The following is a 20,183-nucleotide window of genomic DNA, read 5'->3' on the forward strand; positions in this document are numbered from 1 at the left end:
AACAACGGCCGTACTTTTCACGTTGTGGAACATAGCCTATTCTGCTATGATATCCCGGCCGGAGCATATACACATCGTATACGCTCCGGCCGGGATCCCGTGCGTCGCCGCAAATAACTGACATGTCAGTTTTATGCAGCCGCAATTTAATGAATTGCGGCCGTAGGAAACCCTGTCAGTTCACACAGTGAAGCGAGCGGCTCTGGCCGCTTGCTTCACTGTGTGCTATGGGAGGTTCTGATGCGCCGGACTTAAGTACCGTGCAGAGACTGTCCGTTCTGTGACCCGGCCGGGGTCACAGAACGGCCGGTCTCTTACTGTGTGGGAGCCATATAGTGTTATGGCCAACTTTTGAAACAAGTGAAACTTTTTTTTCTTTTTAATAGCATGTCATTTAGACCTGGAATATTTTAGTGATTTAAATGTTTATAGAAATATTTTTTTCTATTTCTATATGTATTTTGATAAATGCATGTCACTGATAACTATATACCATTGTATTTACAGTTGGGATGAGAGCAGTTCCATAAGCAGCGGCCTGAGTGATGCGTCTGGAAATCTTAGTTCAGAGGAATGCAATGCCAGTTCTTCTCTTACCTCTTTACCGTCCACACCAACAGCTTCACGGCGAAGCTCAACGATTGCTGTAAGAGTAAACATTGGGTGGGATCCCGCAATCGTGTAGTTTTTAGTCCTAGTTCCATCTGCAGATATGTCCTCTCCTGTATCTCCTGCTGCTCTGCCATTATCTCCTGTAAGGGGAATGGAGCCTAAACCCTGGGCTCTGCTACATCTCCTTCCATGTCATCTGCTAAAGGGGACCATTTGCTCTGACGTGAAAAAATTTGTTAAAAGACTAGGGACCTTCTATAACCAAGAGCTGAGCTATCTAAGTCTATCTAAGGTGACAAATATTTCTGCTTACTATCTATTTCTAGTCACTACAGTTGAGCACATCCATTTGACTGTGCATCTCGACTGTTTAGGCCATCAGGACTCTGCTGGCCTGATTGTGCGCACTCCCAGCTGCCATAGAAACAAATCATAGCGGCATACAGAAGCTCCTTGCACTGGCACTGGATCCATCAGGAGCCATGAATCAAAACCACTGTCAAAGTGGTAGGATGGGAGCTCTTGGGCATACGCACAGTCCCAGGGGTCCCATATATTATAAAATAAAAACCTAGAACCCATACACTATAGAATCGACCAGGAAGTAAGATCTTGGAAACAGACCCTTATTGGTAGATACAATTCATGGCTAAAATAATTCTAATGCAAAGGGCAATTTAGATGCATTGAGATGGGAATACACCTTTCAAGCAATGTGGGCACATGGGGAAATGAGTAAGTATATATCTCTCAAACAATACATTTTTAGAAATGCTAGTATATTTAATACATTCAGAGTGTAACTATATCCTGGGAGCAATACTGTTCATGCTTCAAGTGTACCTGTCATTATAACTTTCAAATTTTGAATCAACAGCATTGCAATATACATTTATTATTTTTGTTATCATGCTGTAAAACAAAGCTATACTTACCTGAAATCCAGGAAAAGTCTTCTGATGGCTGCTATATAACAGCTTTACCTACAGTATCCAGGTCCAGTCTCCTGAAGGCAGCTATATAACAGTTATACTTACTGTAACGAGGTCCAGTCTCTTGAAAGCTGCTATATAACAGCTTTACTTACTTGTACCCAGGGCTATTCTCCTGAAGGCAGCTATATAACAGTTATACTTAGGCCTTATTCACATGTTTAGTAATATTTTCTAGTCCTGAAACAACCTGCTAAAAATTACGAATTGGACATCCGTAGTACATCTGTATTGCATCCGTATTTCCGTAAATCTGTTTTTACTACTAACTGCTTTATACAAGTTAATAAAGTTCAGTAGGTTAAAAAAAAATAGCACCAGTTTGCCCAACCCCTAAAATAAGTCACATGATCGCTTGTCTGCCTGTGGTTGCTTAGAAATAGAGCCTTGTGACCTATGAGTCATCCGTATTTTTTTTTTTTACGGAAATACGTATGCCAAACATGTTGCAATCCGTAAACAATCCGTAAACAATTGATTTCAATGAGAGGATCGGTAAAAAAATCTGGGTCCGCTCTGGGTCCGCACTAGGACATGTCCTTTTTTTTTTCGGCATTGATTTTCATCCGTTTCATCTACTGATAGTGTGAATAAGGTCTTACTGTAACCAGGTCCAGTCTCCTGAAAGCTGCTATATAACAGCTAGTCTGCTGTTGATTTATATTTTAAAAGTTATAATGACATGGACACTTTCAGGGCGTACATAAAGCAGAGTGCACCCGATCGCCGTCAGGAGCCAGCTCCGGGGTGGTGCTGGTATCTGTGGTTTAAGGCCATGTTCACATGATGTATAACAACAGCCGTTGTTTTACATGGCTGTTGCTTGCTGTGTGTGCCTGGAAATCAATTAACCATGTTTGCAATTGTTTCAATGCTGCTTATTGAACATAGGAAACCCTGTAGGGTCAGTGCATATGTGACATGGTACCCTAAAACTCCAGCAAAATCTGAACAAAAATAGGCACTCCTCCTCTTCTGCTGTATGCTCTAACAGCACCATATAGTCTTATGGGGTACTGATGTACTCAGAAGAAATTGAATACATTTAGCTAAATGTAAATTGAGCTAAGGGTACAAACACACACACCGTATACGCAGTGTATTTACTGCTGCGATACGCAGCAAATACGCAGCAGATTAGATCTAAATAACTGAACACACCATCAAATCTGCACCATCAAATCTGCTGTAGATCTGCTGCTTATACGGTGTGTGTGTTTGTACCCTAACGCTGCGTATACGGTGTGTGTGTTTGTACTCTAACACCGTATATGCAGCAGATATGCAGCAAATACGCAGCAGATACGCAGCAGATTTGATGATGCAGATTTGATGCTGTGTTCAGTTATTTAGATCTAATCTGCTGCGTATTTGCTGCGTATTGCAGCAGTAAATACGGTGCGTGTGTTTGTACACTAAGGGAGGCATTTATTAAGTCCAGCGTTTTTTATGCCGGACGTAAAAATGCCCCCGCAGCTCCGGCGCTACGGAGATTTATGTAGAGGCGGACTGCCTCTACATAAATCCCGTGCGCGCCGTTGCGCACCGCCGAAAACCTACGCCATTTGAGGACTGGAGTAGGTTTTCGGCGTACATTTTGGCGGAACGGATGGTAAATCGCGCCCTCCGTTCCGCCCACTTTCCGCCCCCTGGCGTACTCGGCGGAAAGTGCCGATTTGCGAATATTTTATTCGCAAATCGGCCATTTGCGTATAAAAAAATACGCAAATCGGCACTTTCCGCCGAAAATCATCCGTTCGCCGGATGATACATGTGGCCCTAAGCGTACAAACACACACACCGTATACGCAGCGTATTTTCTGCTGTGATACGCAGCACATACGCAGCAGATTATATCTAAATAACTGAACACAGCATCAAATCTGCACCATCAAATCTGCTGCAGATCTGCTGCGTATACGGTGTGTGTGTTTGTACCCTAAGGCCCCGTTCCCACTGAGCAAAACTAGCGGAATTCCGTGGCGGAATTGTCCGCCGCGGAATGCCGTTAGCCTCCCGCTCATAATGGGAGTCTATGGGAGGCGCACGCTCCTGCCCTGTCCGCGCTGAAGAATGAACAGAGCAGGAGCGCGCGCCTCCCATAGACTCCCATTATGAGCGGGAGGCTAACGGCATTCCGCGGCGGACAATTCCTCCGTGGAATTCCGCTAGTTTTGCTCAGTGGGAACGGGGCCTAAGGGTACAAACACACACACCGTATACGCAGCAGATACGCAGCAAATACGCAGCAGATCTGCTTTGATGCTGTGTTCATTTATTTAAATCTAATCTGCTGCGTATTTGCGGCGTATTTGCTGCGTATCGCAGCAGTAAATACGCTGTGTATACGGTGTGTGTGTTTATATCCTAAGGGTACAAACCCACACACCGTATACGCAGCAGATACGCAACAAATACGCAGCAGATTTGATGGTGCAGATTTGATGCTGTGTTCAGTTATTTAGATCTAATCTGCTGCGTATTTGCTGCGTATCGCAGCAGTAAATACGCTGCGTATACGGTGTGTGGGTTTATACCCTAAATGTAAATTTTCTAAGAATAAATGTTAATTTAAATTTTCATGACCCAATGCTAAAAACCTTCCTTTAACACCTATGGGGTCCAAATGTTCATTACACCCCTAGATGAACAGATGAGTTGAGGGTTATAGTTTTCAAAATACAATCACTAATGGGAGGTTTTTACTGTACTTCTGAACTTTAAGGGTACAAACACACACATTGTATACGCAGCAGATCTGCAGCAGATTTGATGGTGAAGATTTGATGCTGTGTTCAGTTATTTAGATCTAATCTGCTGCGTATTTGCTGCATATCGCAGCAGTAAATACTCTGCGTATACGGTGTGTGTGTTTATACCCGTACCAAACAATTTTTTGGGTGCTTATGCTCTGATGTCTCTTTGTTTCGTGGCAACAGTTTAGCTGTGAGTGAGGTCAGCAACTGGTGGCAGGTTCTGACAACCAGCCAGGGACCTATCATCATTAGCGTCATTAGTTTTTACTGGTGGACCAATTGCAGTGAGAATGACAGGAGGGGCCAGCCATTGACAGCACAAACACAAATTAATTCCCTTCTACTATAATTGTCCAATGTCTTCTGTTTCTTTACCTAATAATTGTACCTGTCCCCTGTTGCCGTAACTAATTGTCATCGCTGTCACTTGTTACTGTACCTGATATCGTCCCTTTCCCCTTAAACAAAGGGTGTAAAATATACACTGGTCTAACTTGTCCATAGCAACCAAATATGGCTCAGTGTTTTTGAAACCTAGCAGGGAAAAGCTCTGTAGCTGAGATGTTGGATAGTGAGTGCCAGACAGGCAAGGATTTTCTTTTGGTCCTTTTTTTTTTTTTTTTTTTTTTTTTTGCTTTCAACCTTTTCAATAGATCTGACCACTTGTCAGATTACCCTGATTTTTGCTGTTACCGTTTTTGTTTATATAATATCACTGTAGTTTGCACCTTTTACGGTTTCCATATGTTTCATCGCAACAATAACAATACAGTGGTACCTTGGTTTAAGAGTAACTTGGATTGAGAGCACTTTGCAAGAAGAGCTCACAATTTTTTTGTAACTTTGTTTAAGAGCTCATGGTACTGGGTGGAAGGGGGGAGTGGTGTATGATGTGCATAGTGGGGTCTACAGCCCTGTACTTTGACCCAGGAAGTCTCCCTCACCTTCCAAATCATAGCAAATCCACTTCATGCTGAGGCTTTTATCAGGGGACAGGACTGTGGAGGTAATCTGTTCATAGCGGTAATCCCTCTATGTGCCCACATATGTCCTGCTCATTCCTTTATGTTCCCTGCAGTCTCGGTCAGCCCTTGTGTTTCCCATCCTCTCCATTCCTGCTAATACGCAGCCATTCACACTGCTGTATAGAAAGTTTTCTGTTACTGTCCTTTTGCACAGCTCTGTGATTCTCACTTCCTGATTGGTCCATGCTGAACACCCCCCTCCCTTCCCCATTGCTGTCATGTGACCACACAGACCTCTGACAGCAGCCCTGCTTCTGTATTCTAGCCTGTTATACTACGCTACTGCATTATGGGGATCTGCAGTTCGATCCTGTATCTTCATACTGCTGATGTTTTTTCTGGTTTATGCACATAGTATACATTATACTTCACATGCTGATTGCTATACTGTACAGTAACAGTATCAAAAATCATTATTTTTGGGGTGTGGAACAAATGTTTTGCATTTCTATTTCCATGGGAAAATTTGCTTTGCTTTATTTTGCTATATCTTTGATTTGGATTACAAGCACGGTCCCGGTACAAATTATGCTCGTAATCCAAGGCACCACTGTACATGCTATGAAAAAAATACTACCCACAGTTTGTATAGGGGCTTAATGCCAAAGGATTTTACTTTTATATTTAAAAAAAAATAAGTCTGCTTTGTTTTTTTGTTGTGTTTTTTTTTTTTTTTTTTACAAAACCTGTGTTAAAGATCAATAGTTATATACATATATTTACTTGTCCTTCAGCTACGCACTGATTCTGAAAAGCGGTCACTGGTTGAGAGTGGATTAAGCTGGCATAGTGAATCAGAAGACAGAGGACCACGCAGGATGGAGTATGACAGTGGAAGTTTAAAATCAGAGCATGCGTCATCCCGCTGGCGCAGAGAAAAGAATGAAGATGCTCCAAAATGTGATGTGAAGAAACCTGTCAGTCTAGGACAGCCTTTGCGGAAAGGAAAAAACCCACCAGTGGGTGTAACATCTCCTATCACTCAAACTGGACAAACAATTTCCAAGGGAGAAGGTACTAAATACGAATATTTCATAAATATTGTTTGAGTAAATACAGGGTTATTCAAGAAGGATAGTGCTAAAGTAAAGGCACGTAGTTAAATTTAAATCACTGGTACATGACCAGTAACTGAAAATTAAAGTTGTTGCCCAAAGGAACCAATCACAGCACAGCTTTCATTTTCAAGATAAGAATTTGAAAAGTGCTTACATAGTGTGACATAAGATGGTGAAAGAATGAGAAGGCGCAAAGTTTACGGTCCTTTCTTTTGCCAAGGACACTTTCACTAGCCACCCCCACCATGGAACCTGTCACCGGGGACGCGGGCACAGAGCAGGATGGTGTGCCTCCACATTTCAGTTTGGTCATTCTTTGATACCTGAATCAAACTCTACTGGAATGCTGGATCAACCATGCCAGAAACAAAAGTGTTGTACTGGTTTGCATGTACGCCAAATCTAGCACCCTGCGATTTCTTTCTTTGGGCATATATCAAAGACTCAGCGTATCTGCTCCTCCAGACACAGGATGTAAATGACAATAATGAGACAACATATCGGCCCGTTTAAGGTGGGTTGGACTTGCTGTGGCAGGAAACTCCCAGCTTTCTACCCCTGGCTTGGCTTGCTAGCAGAGGCAGGCGAGGTGCAGCTGGTGACACATAGGCAACAGGCGGATTTACAGAAGAACTCATGGCTGGTAACAGGGCCGGAACCATGGGCAGAAATCGCAGGCAAGCTGTGACCACATGCAAGGGAAGCATGCAGTGGCTCCAACGCCGGGGTCAGAACAGGGGCATGTATTTATAGACAGGGGTTTGGTCCAGTGAACCAGTTAGAGGCAAACCTCCCCTTTTAAATCTTACAGATTTATAAGGCTAAAGTGCCTTTTTATAGCGCAGATGGGCCCAATGCACATATTTGCAAATGCTGTTTTTGTGAATATTTTGTTCACATCAGGCCCATCTGTGGCAAAGGGAGAGAGCAGAACGGGGCATACAGCTGCACGCACAGGGGACGTGGCCTCTGTGTGCACTGCATTTATAATTTCCGCTGGAAAAATTTAATTGAAATTTGTGTGCACTTCTATGTGGGTCTCTGTGCACAGGATTTATGTAGAGGCATTGCGCATCTACATAAATCCTCAAAGCCTCGGCATTGCAGGACATTTTTAAGCCCTGCGCAAAAAATGCTAGACTTAGAGGTCGTCCAGGGAAAATCGACTTTTCCCCTATCCACAGGATTGGAAAAAAGTTGCAGAGGGCCTGGCATGAGACAGCTCTATTCATTCATATGGACCGATGCTCTTCTGGCGTACTCTGCTCTTTCCGTTGGAACCAGTGTCGGACTGGAGTGCTTGGGCCCACCAGGGGAAATCATTCTTGGGGCCCACCCTTCTGCCACCATACTTATCTATGGTAACATTAATAAGGGTACATTAACACGGTGTGATATGGGGCAATGTAGGACTGCAAATGATTGCTAATCAGCAGGGCAGGGGATGTGCAGCCGACAGCAATGATCTTAGCCGCACAAAAGATCAAATCATCCGACTATGGGGCATTTGCTTGCATGTCAGCCAATCTCTGGCACTTTTACATGGGCCGATCATCGGCTGAATAGACTTCCTAGGAGCACTTGTTACCGATTATTGGCCGGTGTAATTAGGCTATAAGACAATTTTTTTGTATGATAACGCTGTATACTTAGATACAAGTCATACAGCTACCAATAACACCAGTATACAAAGAGCAAATATCCCCACACATATTACCGCTATATAGTAACTGACCAAATCCTGTCTATCAAGACCGATATTACCAATAAACCAGTATACAGGAGGGAAATAGTATCACCATACATATTACCGCTATAATGTTACTGACCAAATCCTGTATACTATGACCAATATTACCAGTATACAAGGGGGAAATATTACCGCCACACCACAACCATTGCTACCATATTGTTACTGACCAAATCTGGTATACTAAGACCAATGAACACCGAACCAGATTACAAGTAACAAATAATACCACCACATACTGACTAACACCACCACATACTGACTAGAACCACCGCTGCTACTGAATAAAATCCTCTGAACAAAAGATCAATATCCCCTCATACAGTCATACAGAGGTAGCCCCAGCTCTACACCATATACATTACAGTGCACATAGATTTAGTGACTCACAGGGGACGTCTTCTCTGATCAGAGTTCTTCCCTTTTCATCTTCTTCTCCATCTGTCCTGGCGAATCACGAATCACGTTGGCGATGTCACCATCCTCATCTCTCTACACACTGCACATCTGTACTGTCCCCTTTACACCTTCTCTTAGGGGTTAGCCCTGACTATTTGTAGCGTGTGTATATATATATATATATATATATATATATATATATATATATATATATATAAAATATAGTGTACACACCTTGTAGATGGCCCCTTGTTCAGTTCTCCATAGTAGAGATCCCCCTCTGTGTAATCCACTTACAGTAGATGACAACCTCTGTGCATTCCCTATATCAGGGGTAGGGAACCTCGGCTCTCCAGCTGTTGCAAAACTACAACTCCCATCATGCATGGACAGCCAAAGCTAAAGCTGTAGTTTTGCAACAGCTGGAGAGCCAAGGTTCCCTATTCCTGCCCTATAGTATATGGCCCCCTCTGTGTAGTGCCCCTTATAGATGACCCCTCTGTGTAGTCCACTAAAGTAGATGCCCCCCTCTGTGCAAGCCCTATTGTATACACACCGCACCCAGTATAGTTACCCTTATAGATGCCCCCCATTGTTGTCCCCCTCTGTGTAGTGCCCTTTATAGATGCCTCCTCAGTGTTGTCCTCCTTATAAATTGCCCCCATCCAGTGTCCCTTATAGATGGCTCCCTGTGTTATCCCCCTTATAACTGGCCCGCTTGTGTTATCCATCCCCCCATATAGATAGCCCCCTTATGTTGTCCATCCCTACCCCCCATATAGCCCCTTATGTTGTCTATTCCCCCGTATAGCCCCCTTAGGTTGTCCTTGCCCCATATAGCCCCCTTATGTTTTCCTTCCCCTGTATATAGCCCCTTATGTTGTCCTTCCCCTGTATATAGCCCCCCCCTTATATTGTCCTTCCCTGTATATAGCCCCTTATGTTGTCCTTCCCCTGTTTATAGCCCCTTATGTTGTCCTTCCCCTGTATATAGCCCCTTATGTTGTCCTTTCCCTGTATATACCCCCCTTATGTTGTCCTTCCCCTGTATATACCCCCTTATGTTGTCCTCCCCCTGTATACAGCCCCCTATGTTGTCCTTCCCTGTATATACCCCCTTATGTTGTCCTTCCCCTGTATATAGCCCCTTATGTTGTCCTTCCCCTGTATATAGCCCCTTATGTTGTACTCCCCTGTATATACCCCCCTTATGTTGTCCTTCCCCTGTATATACCCCCCTTATGTTGTCCTCCCCCTGTATATAGCCCCTTATGTTGTCCTTCCCTGTATACAGCCCCTTATGTTGTCCTTCTTTGTATACAGCCCCCCTTATGTTGTCCTTCCCTGCATATACCCCCCTTATGTTGTCCTTCCCCTGTATATAGCCCCTTATGTTGTCCTCCCCTTGTATACAGCCCCTTATGTTGTCCTTCCCTGTATACAGCCCCTTATGTTGTCCTCCCCTGTATATAGCCCCCCTATGTTGTCCTTCCCTGTATATACCCCCCTTATGTTGTCCTTCCCCTGTATATAGCCCCTTATGTTGTCCTCCCCCTGTATACATCCCCCCTTATGTTGTCCTCCCCTGTATACAGCCCCCCCTTATCTTGTCCTTCCCAGTATACAGCCCCCTTATGTTGTCCTTCCCTGTATACAGCCCTTTTATGTTGTCCTCCCCTGTATATAGCCCCCCTTATGTTGTCCTTCCCTGTATACAGCCCCCCTTCTGTTGTCCTCCCCCCTGTATACAGCCCCCCTTTATGTTGTCCTCCCCCTGTATACAGCCCCCCTTATGTTGTCCTCCCCTGTATACAGCCCCCCTTATGTTGTCCTCCCCCTGTAAACAGCCCCCCTTATGTTGTCCTCCCCCTGTATGCAGCCCCCCTTATGTTGTCCTCCCCCCTGTATACAGCCACTTATGTTGTCCTCCCCCTGTATACAGCCCCCTTATGCTGTCCTCCCCTGTATATAGCCCCCCTTATGTTTCTCCCCCCCTGTATACAGCCCCCCTTATGTTGTCCTCCCCCTGTATATAGCCCCCCTTATGTTGTCCTCCCCCTGTATACAGACTTCCTTCTGTTGTCCTCCCCCTGTATATAGCCCCCCTATGTTGTCCTCCCCTGTATACAGACCCCCTTATGTTGTCCTCCCCCTGTATACAAACCCCCTTATGTTGTCCTCCCCCTGTATACAGACCTCCTTCTGTTGTCCTCCCCCTGTATACAGACCCCCTTCTGTTGTCCTCCCCCTGTATACAGACCTCCTTCTGTTGTCCTCCCCCTGTATATAGCCCCCCTATGTTGTCCTCCCCTGTATACAGACCCCCTTCTGTTGTCCTCCCCCTGTATACAGACCCCCTTATGTTGTCCTCCCCTGTATATAGTCCCCCTTATGTTGTCCTCCCCCTGTATACAGCCCCCCTTATGTTGTCCTCCCCCTGTATATAGCCCCCCTTATGTTGTCCTCCCCCTGTATACAGACCTCCTTCTGTTGTCCTCCCCCTGTATATAGCCCCCCCTATGTTGTCCTCCCCTGTATACAGACCCCCTTCTGTTGTCCTCCCCCTGTATACAGACCCCCTTATGTTGTCCTCCCCCTGTATACAGACCTCCTTCTGTTGTCCTCCCCCTGTATACAGACCCCCTTATGTTGTCCTCCCCCTGTATACAGACCCCCTTCTGTGGTTCTTCCCTCTGTATACAGACCCCCTTCTGTTGTCCTCCCCCTGTATACAGACCCCCTTCTGTTGTCCTCCCCCTGTATATAGCCCCCCTATGTTGTCCTCCCCCTGTATACAGACCTCCTTCTGTTGTCCTCCCCCTGTATATAGCCCCCCTATGTTGTCCTCCCCTGTATATAGTCCCCCTTATGTTGTCCTCCCCTGTATACAGCCCCCCTTATGTTGTCCTCCCCCTTTATATAGCCCCCCTTCTGTTGTCCTCCCCCTGTATATAGCCCCCCTATGTTGTCCTCCCCTGTATACAGACCCCCTTCTGTTGTCCTCCCCCTGTATACAGACCCCCTTATGTTGTCCTCCCCCTGTATACAGACCTCCTTCTGTTGTCCTCCCCCTGTATACAGACCCCCTTATGTTGTCCTCCCCCTGTATACAGACCCCCTTCTGTTGTCCTCCCCCTGTATACAGACCCCCTTCTGTTGTCCTCCCCCTGTATACAGACCCCCTTCTGTTGTCCTCCCCCTGTATACAGACCCCCTTCTGTTGTCCTCCCCCTGTATATAGCCCCCCTATGTTGTCCTCCCCCTGTATACAGACCTCCTTCTGTTGTCCTCCCCCTGTATATAGCCCCCCTATGTTGTCCTCCCCTGTATACAGACCCCCTTATGTTGTCCTCCCCCTGTATACAGACCTCCTTATGTTGTCCTCCCCCTGTATACAGGCCCCCTTCTGTTGTCCTCCCCCTGTATACAGCCCCCCTTATCTTGCCCCCTCTGATAAAAATAAAAAAAACACAAGACAACTCACCTAACCACACGCTCCCCCGTCGGACGCCGGCCTCCTCCAGATCAGCAGCTCCGATGTGAAGTCCCGGCAGCGACATCACTGAGCTTAGTGTGCGCCGCAGTGGCTGGGACTTCCGGTATGCGCCGCGGCGCACACTGAGGTCAGTGATGGCGCTGCCGGGACTTCGCAACGGAGCTTGCAACACTCTTGTGATCGCAAGCAAATCTCTGCTTGCGGTCACAAGAGTGATTGACAGGGCGGGAAGCCTACGGCTTCCCGCCCTGTCAATCAGAACACTTCCTTACATTTAACTGGAAGCGATTGTTGCGATCCCCCCGTGACCTCTACTTTTCGAAAATTGTTCCTGGACAACCTCTTTAATAAATGCCCCTTATACTGTCTATATGTACAGATGTAGTCAGCAATAAACAGATAAAAATGAGACCCCTTAAGGTGACATAAAGCTCCGACAGCCTCCCACTCCTCCAGACGACATCCAACACCCATCACCCGACCATCCCAGCCATACACACAACTACTACTACCCCCACCAGCCATACACACAAATACTACTACCCCCTCTAGCCATGCACACAACTACGACTTCCCCCTCTAGCCATACACACAACTATTACTACCCCCTCCAGCCATACAAACAACTACTACCTCTCCCAGCCATACACACAACTACTACCTCCCCCAGCCATGCACACAACTACTACCTCCCCCAGCCATACACACAACTACTACCTCCCCCAGCCATACTCACAACTACAACCTTCCCCAGCCATACCTTACAGCCCCTATATAGATGCTCCCCTTATGCTACCCCCTAATAGATGCCCCCCTTATGCTGCCTCCTTATAAATTGCCTCCCTTACAGATGTCCCCCTTCTAGATTGCCCCCCTTACAGATGTCCCCCTTATGCTGCCCTCTCTTACAGATGCCCCCCCTTTTTAGATTTCCCCTTTATGCTGCCCTCTCTTACAGATGTCCCCTTTATGCTGCCCTCTCTTACAGATGTCCCCTTATGATGCCCTCTCTTACAGATGTCCCCCTTATGATGCCCTCTCTTACAGATGTCCCCCTTATGATGCCCTCTCTTACAGATGCCCCCCCTTATAGATGCCCCCTTTATGCTGCCCTCTCTTACAGATGCCCCCCTTATGCTGCCCTCTCTTACAGATGCCAGCTGTCTCTCTGCCTGAGCGCCCCCCAGCTGGCCGGGAGTAATGTTCCCTGTGCAAGCGCACAGGTGGCACACTCCAAAGACTGGCCCTGGGGGTACATACGTAGACAAAATCAGACATTACAGACATACACATGTAATTTACTAGTCAAAAATGAACAGTGAGGGCCCTGCTCGCAAGAGTTTACAGACTATGAGGAAGGGGTTGGATACAAAAGGCAGAGGGGAAAAAGTGTTTCTTTGTTACTATGGTCCGGCCATCTTTATAAATAGGACAGTGTAGGTAAAGGTGAGTGAGCCAGCTACCAACTAATGTCTGCATGCTGCAGGTCTAATGGTAGCTGAGTAGTAGCTTCTGAGCACAAACTTATGATGGAGAATGTCTGCTGCAGGTTTGGATTTCCTCCACAGATGTTCAGCACATATAGAGCACCCTCAAAGAAAAAAGAACAATGTGATGAAGTAGTATATGAAGCCAATTTATACCTGTGAATGGAAGGGAAACATCAGGTCAGGAGATGAGTCCATGATTGATGGATTCTGGTTTGAATTCTGCCTTTGAACTTTGACTTATCAGCACTTAGAATTAGCAGCGATAACGATAACCATGCTCAAAAAAGAGTGGAGCCAGATACTATACCATAGATTTAGAAAAACAATGCAACGAATATTGTCGGCAGTAGTAGATGAAGCCAATTCATACCTGGGAATACCATGAAAAAGAAACATCAGGTTAGAAGATGATTCCATGAGTAATGAATTCTGGTTTTAATTCTGCTTTTGCACCAAGATGACTAGAACAGCTCAGCCGCACTGAAATTACAAATGGTGTACTGTGATGTGTCATAGTGTTCTGTTTAATGCTGATCACATCTGTAGCAAGCACAGTATATGTTATATGTTTGTGGTGTAAGCAGATATGTATGTGTGTATATGATGTATGTATGTAGTTTGTACACATGTATAATCCAGGGGTGTCTGGTAGGGGAGATTTTATGGTTTTAACCACCCCCTTGTGCCTCTGTCAGCTGTAAAATCATCCTCAGTGACTGATCAGAGAAGATGTCACCTATGAATCACTTCAGTTCTTACCTTGAAAACAAACAAACAAAAATAATTCAAAACAAAAAGTTTATGTTGTCACTGATAACAGAGAGGAGAAACATATTTTAACCACAGATGAATAATCATCAGTAGCTGCCATTGTTATTTTTCTGTTTATTTGATTCTGTGTTCTATTTTAGCAGCTAAGACAGAACAGAAAGCAGCTGATAAGTCTAAACTGACTCTAAAAACATCAGGGCTTCAGCGCTCATCTTCTGATGCAGGACGAGATCCACGCTCACCTGATGCAAAGAAACCTCCCTCAGGCATTGCTCGTCCAGGTTCTTCGTTTGGTTATAAGAAGCCAAATGCCCCTTCTTCTCCACTAACTGGTAATTCAGCCACACTAGGTAAAACTCCAAAATCTTCAGGTATTCCTGTAAAACCTTCTTCAGGGTCCTCAAGTGGGAACCGGAAAACTAGCTTAGATGTTACAGGAGCAGCAGAACCTGGGTTTCTTTCTCCATCTGCCCGCACCAATATACAGTACCGTAGCCTTCCACGGCCTGCCAAATCTAGCTCTATAAGTGTTACTGGTGGTAGAAGTGCCAGTAGGCCACTAAGCAGCAGTGTGGATGCAAGTCTTGTGCCAGTGCAAGGAAAGTCTGTTGGGACTCCATCTTCCCGTCTCAAGGAGCCATCAAAAGTTGCTGGAGGGCGCTTGGGGGTAAACCAAACCGATCGTGAAAAAGAAAAGGCTAAAGCAAAGGCTGTAGCTCAAGACACAGAAAGCAGAATAAACACAGCAAATCAAGTAGAAGTAAATGTGAAAGAAGGAACCCCAACTACCCCTCACAGGTGGGCATGACCTACTGAATTTTTAAATATTTTATCTTCAAACAACTACCTTGATCATGCTAATCACATTTTAAATCTTGTTTTAGGGCTATTACAAAACCTTTCATGAAGACACCAACTTTATCAAATCTAGATAAAGTGAACTCAAACAGCCTAGATTTTACTCCTTCAGTTACAGAACTGGTGCCAAGTAAACAACTTGAACTTCCTACAGGTGTTGCTTGTCTGACACCAAGTCCAGCCCCCATCCTAAATGTTAATTCAGCCAGTTTTTCACAAGGACTGAGTAACATTAGAATGTACCCAAAATTATCAGGGTTACACCGTAGCATGGAGTCACTTCCACTCACTGTTAGTGTCCCTCCTGCTCAATATACTGAAGATGGTAATGATCAAACACCAGATACAGGGTGGAATGATAGCAACCTGAAGTCACCTGCACAAGAGTGGTAACTTTTTTTTTACTTTTTTTTACTTGTTATTTGTGCCAATTACATTTCATTTCATATTTAAAGAGCAGATTAATGCTCAATGCAAAAGAACTGTATTTTGCATTACAAATTGTTTGTTTTTGTCAGAATCATACATAGTATTATTGCATAGTAGGTTGATGTAGTATATTATCCAATGTTATACAGTAGTATGCTTAGTTAATAAGTTCAGCTCAATTTTTCAACCTAACATATTACCACTGTTCCTGACTGACAAACCCAGTGTACCAGGACCAATATTACTAATACTACCAGTAAATGACAATAATACTGCCACATTATGGCAATATATTAACACAATGTAATGACAGACTAATATCATCATGTTATTACTGAAGAAAACTTAGTAAGTTAAAATCAACATTACCAATAATACCACTATACTAGAAACAAATAATATTGCCGTGCCATGACTACGCATTAGCTCCAGAAAGTGCAAAAATGGTTCCAGTACTAGTACTAGTAGGGAACACACTATATACAAAGACCAAAATACCCCCATATAGTGATGGGTAGTAGTTCTACATATTTGTATGCAGTGAATCACAGAGGGTGTCATTTTCATCAAAATAAGGCTATGTTCACGCAATGTTATTTTTTAAGTAAAGAACGAACGCTGATTGCAATTGCCTCAGCGTCCGTTCTTTACTGCAGGGGCAGCATTGCATTGAAGTCAATGCAATGCCGCCCGCTGTGTTCTCACATCGTTATTCTAACGCCCGATCTTTAGAACAGGCGTTAGAATAATGTGCCTGTCAATCAGCTGTTCACACAACGCAATGTGCAGCGCGGCCGCACATTGCATTGGAGTGAATGGCTAATTGATTTGCGGGCACAGCCGCTGGTGCCCGCAAATTAATTGTGATTGCAGCCGATACGGGAGTGCAGCCCTGCGGCCGGCTGTTTATCAGCGTCCGTTGTTATGCAACGGGCACTGTTAAACGGCGTGTGAACATAGCCTAAGACTTCCAGGATAACATCTCTTAACTAATACTTCTTTGTGACACACCTGAAGAAAAAAATCTTAGGTTGCTCACTTTTCCAACACTGTCCTCACGTTTTCCCCATCCATAGTGCCCCAAGTGATAATAGTTGTCCCTCCATGTATAGATAGTTTCCCCCTATTTGTACAATTATGCTCATTCTTATGTGCTGTCTCAGTGTTAAGTTCTAAGTCTTGTGTTCAACTTTACTTCCACAGTTCTGTCCAGGACCGAAACACTTTGCCAAAAAAAGGATTAAGGTATGTATGTTTTAAGTTTGCCATTGCAGCACATAAGGTCATTACCAGGGCTGAGATAAAAGTGCCTCTGCCCTTGAGCCCAGGCGTTTAACTAGAGATACCAAACTATCTGCTGTGTTTTGGCATATCCATGCTGGTTTGCAGTGAGTGAAGGAGTATCTGAGCATGATTAGTGCAAAGACCACAAGGTAAAGGAGGTTTTAAACTCCTAAAGCTCAAAGCACACTATAATGTTTATTTTTCTATCTACAGATCCATAGGGGAGCTTTTTTGTAATGAGACCCTTGATGTTTCCATTAACTATACTAGAAATAAAAAAAGTGAAGTGTGGATGTTTGTGGTGTAGACAGAGTGATTATTTAAATTTCCCTGTTCTATAAAATTTTAATTTTCCTGCCTAGGAAGCTGTGTGGAGGCTTATTATTTACAGTGTAATCTGTTGTTGTTTTTTTTTGCCATATTGCTTTTCACTGTACAGGATCAAAAACAATTGTTCATAATGTAATACTGCAGTATTACATTGATCCATCAGATAGCCACCTGACTATAGCAATAGCATTGTCATGGCAGCCATAGAGGACTTGGGCTACCATGAAAATTGTTTCCTGCAGCATAGAGAGGCTCTTCTTTGGAGCAATCCTCTACAAATGAGACTAGCCAGCAGCAGTTAGCTGTGACAACCCCTTGCAGTGTTAAATTCAAAATGATCAGAACTAGGGATGTGTAAATTTACAGTAATGGCCAAGTGCTTTGCTAGTCTTGTCAATTGGCTTGTCAGCCTGCTGCCTTTGAACTCAGTACCACTCCATGCCGCTGCGGTCTGGGTGCCTGGAAAAGCTGGATCCAGTCCTGGAAAACTGGGAGAAGTTTCCTAGGACTGGATCTAGCTTTTTACAGACACCCAGAGCACAACGGCACTGAGTTCTAAGGCAGCGGGGCTGAAAAGCTGACTTTCTAGACTATTACTGTAAATTCGCTCATCCTCTATCAGAATACTTAAAAAAAAAATATATCAACTTTTATGTTAAACACGATACATTGCGTAACATTGTTCAGAAAAGGGTAAAGGTCAGAGATGAGCAAATTTACATTACTAATGAAGCAAAGCACTTCGCTAGTCTAGACGGTCTTCTTTCTCCAACCCATCCTGGAGAAATTGAAGGATTGCCTCGGTCGAGGGTGATATAGGAGAAGTCTTATTCTTATCACACCATGATAGATAACCTTCTTAACCCTCAGGGAGGTTCTGTTTGTGGATTCTGCTCTTAATAGCAGAAGCATGTTCACCACCAATTCTAAAAAGCCTCAGCCCATCAGTAGGGGCCTGTCAATCTTCAGGCCAACAATCATAGGTGGTCCAAAACTAGACACAGTCTGCCCTTCATTGACAGTAGGTGAGTAATCTGGGAAAGTCTCATAAATGTCCTTTTGGACATACACCAGGAGAGAAAAACAATAACCTATTGGGCCAATCATGATTAATGAGGCCTGATCTTGTCTTTTCTTTTTACAAAAATTCTACTGGTTGTTGTCCCTAGTAGTCTTAGGGAGTAATAACATATTCTGGCATTATCCAAAATGGCTATTAGGTCCATATAAGGTTTGCCGTAATATCTGGTCATTTGCCAGACACAATTCATCAGGAGAGAACAACCATGCCCTCTTGAGCTATTAGGATTAATAAGGCCTGATTCTGTCTTGTCATTACAAGACTTCTACTGGTTGTTGTCCCTAGCAGTTTTAAGGAGTAAAATCCACATATTATGGCGTTATCTGAAATGGCCATTAGGTTCACATACAGGTTGCCGTAATATCTGGTGGTTCGCCAGACACAATCTGTCCTCATGTGACAGTAGGTGAGGAATCTGGGGAAGTCTCCAAAGTGTCCCCTTGGACATAGCCATCAGGAGAGAACAACCATGACCTCTTGGGCCAATTTAGGACTATCAGGATTAATTAGACCTGATCCTGTATTGTCTTTTTACAAGACTTCTATTTGTTGTTGTCATCCATAAAAGAATTAGGGAGTTAAAACCGTGGATTCTGGGGTTACCCGAAATGGCCATTGGGTCTATGGGACCAACGGGTCGCTTTAATATCTGGTGATTTGCTAGAACATCTTCTGATCCAGAGACCATTCCTCTGTCAGGGTATATCGTGGCTTAGCATTTCCATTAAGGTGTTGCAACTTCCCTTGATGTGAAGGCAGATAGTTGCTGGACAGATTTTGGTCCATGCAAAAAAATTGCTTCTGTCTTTAACAGTAATGCTACTGATCACTTGCCCTTATGAAGATCGATATGCACCACTGTAGATGCGTTTTTGATCTTACTCTGAAAGATAGATGTGCTGAAGTGGACTAGAGCTCACTTACTGCTCTCATCTTTCACATGTTGGATGACAGCCACTTCTGTTAGGAACAAAGTCTTCCTTGCTCGTCTCCTCTAAATAAGGGATGCTCCACCCTGTGTTAGATGCATCAGTGGTTACCTCCACCCACTTCGAGGGTGAGATTGGTCTGCCATAAACTGAAGAAAACCATCACTTCAAGAATATTATCAATCACCCAATGTAAGCTTTTTATGCCATGGACCCATACTGACAGCATCTGCTGCAAGGGGATGCATATGCCAACCTGCCTAATCGGGTACCGTAGGGGTCATTGTTGGGTCTTTTTTAATATATTTACTGTATCAAAGTAATCAGCACAGAGGAGGATAATATCATATTACAGAGGGATTTGGAGAAGATGGAGGCTTGGGCAGAGAAATGGCAAATTAAGTTTAATATGGATAAATGTAAGGTTATGCATTTGGGCCATAGAAATATCAAGTACAATTATGTGCTAAATAATAAAACACTAGGTAGCACTGCTTCCGAAAAAGACCGGGGGGTATTGGTGGACAGTAAACTGAACTTTAGTGATCAGTGCCAGGCAGTGGCTGCAAAGGCCAATAAAATCATGGGATGCATGAAAAGATGCATAGATGCTTAAGATGAGAACATAGTTTGGAGCAGGTGCAGAGGAGACATCCAAGGTCATTAAGGGAATGGGTGGGTTACTATGCCAAAACAGATTACCAAGCTTTGGGCAATTTAGTTTAGAAAAAAAGACATCTTAGAGGTCATCTGATCAGAATGTCCAAACATACTGTATGAATAGACAGTACAGAGATCTTTCTAGTGATCTTTTTACTCCTAGGCCTGTAACAATGACATGGGGGCATCCTCAGTGGAAAGAAGGTTTAACCAGAGCACAGACTCTGATTCTTTACTGTAAGGGCAGTGAGACTAAATAAGTT

At 44.2% G+C, this 20,183-nt stretch overlaps 1 protein-coding gene across 4 annotated transcripts in view; it reads left to right on the forward strand.

The window, feature by feature from the left end:
- Positions 1–20,183, forward strand: part of NAV1 (neuron navigator 1) — a 300,773-nt gene that overhangs the window by 68,254 nt on the left and 212,336 nt on the right. For 2 of the 4 annotated variants that reach the window (XM_069971515.1, XM_069971517.1), the window contains exons 5-9: positions 508–646; positions 6,120–6,399; positions 14,490–15,147; positions 15,234–15,596; positions 16,840–16,881. In XM_069971515.1, the coding sequence (XP_069827616.1) occupies positions 508–646; positions 6,120–6,399; positions 14,490–15,147; positions 15,234–15,596; positions 16,840–16,881 (1,482 nt within the window). The remainder of the gene's footprint in view (positions 1–507; positions 647–6,119; positions 6,400–14,489; positions 15,148–15,233; positions 15,597–16,839; positions 16,882–20,183) is intronic. The other 2 variants (XM_069971516.1, XM_069971518.1) reach the window with 1 other exon arrangement.

This window comes from Dendropsophus ebraccatus, chromosome 5, assembly GCF_027789765.1.
Source record: "Dendropsophus ebraccatus isolate aDenEbr1 chromosome 5, aDenEbr1.pat, whole genome shotgun sequence".
In the NCBI taxonomy this organism is placed as follows: domain Eukaryota; kingdom Metazoa; phylum Chordata; class Amphibia; order Anura; family Hylidae; genus Dendropsophus; species Dendropsophus ebraccatus.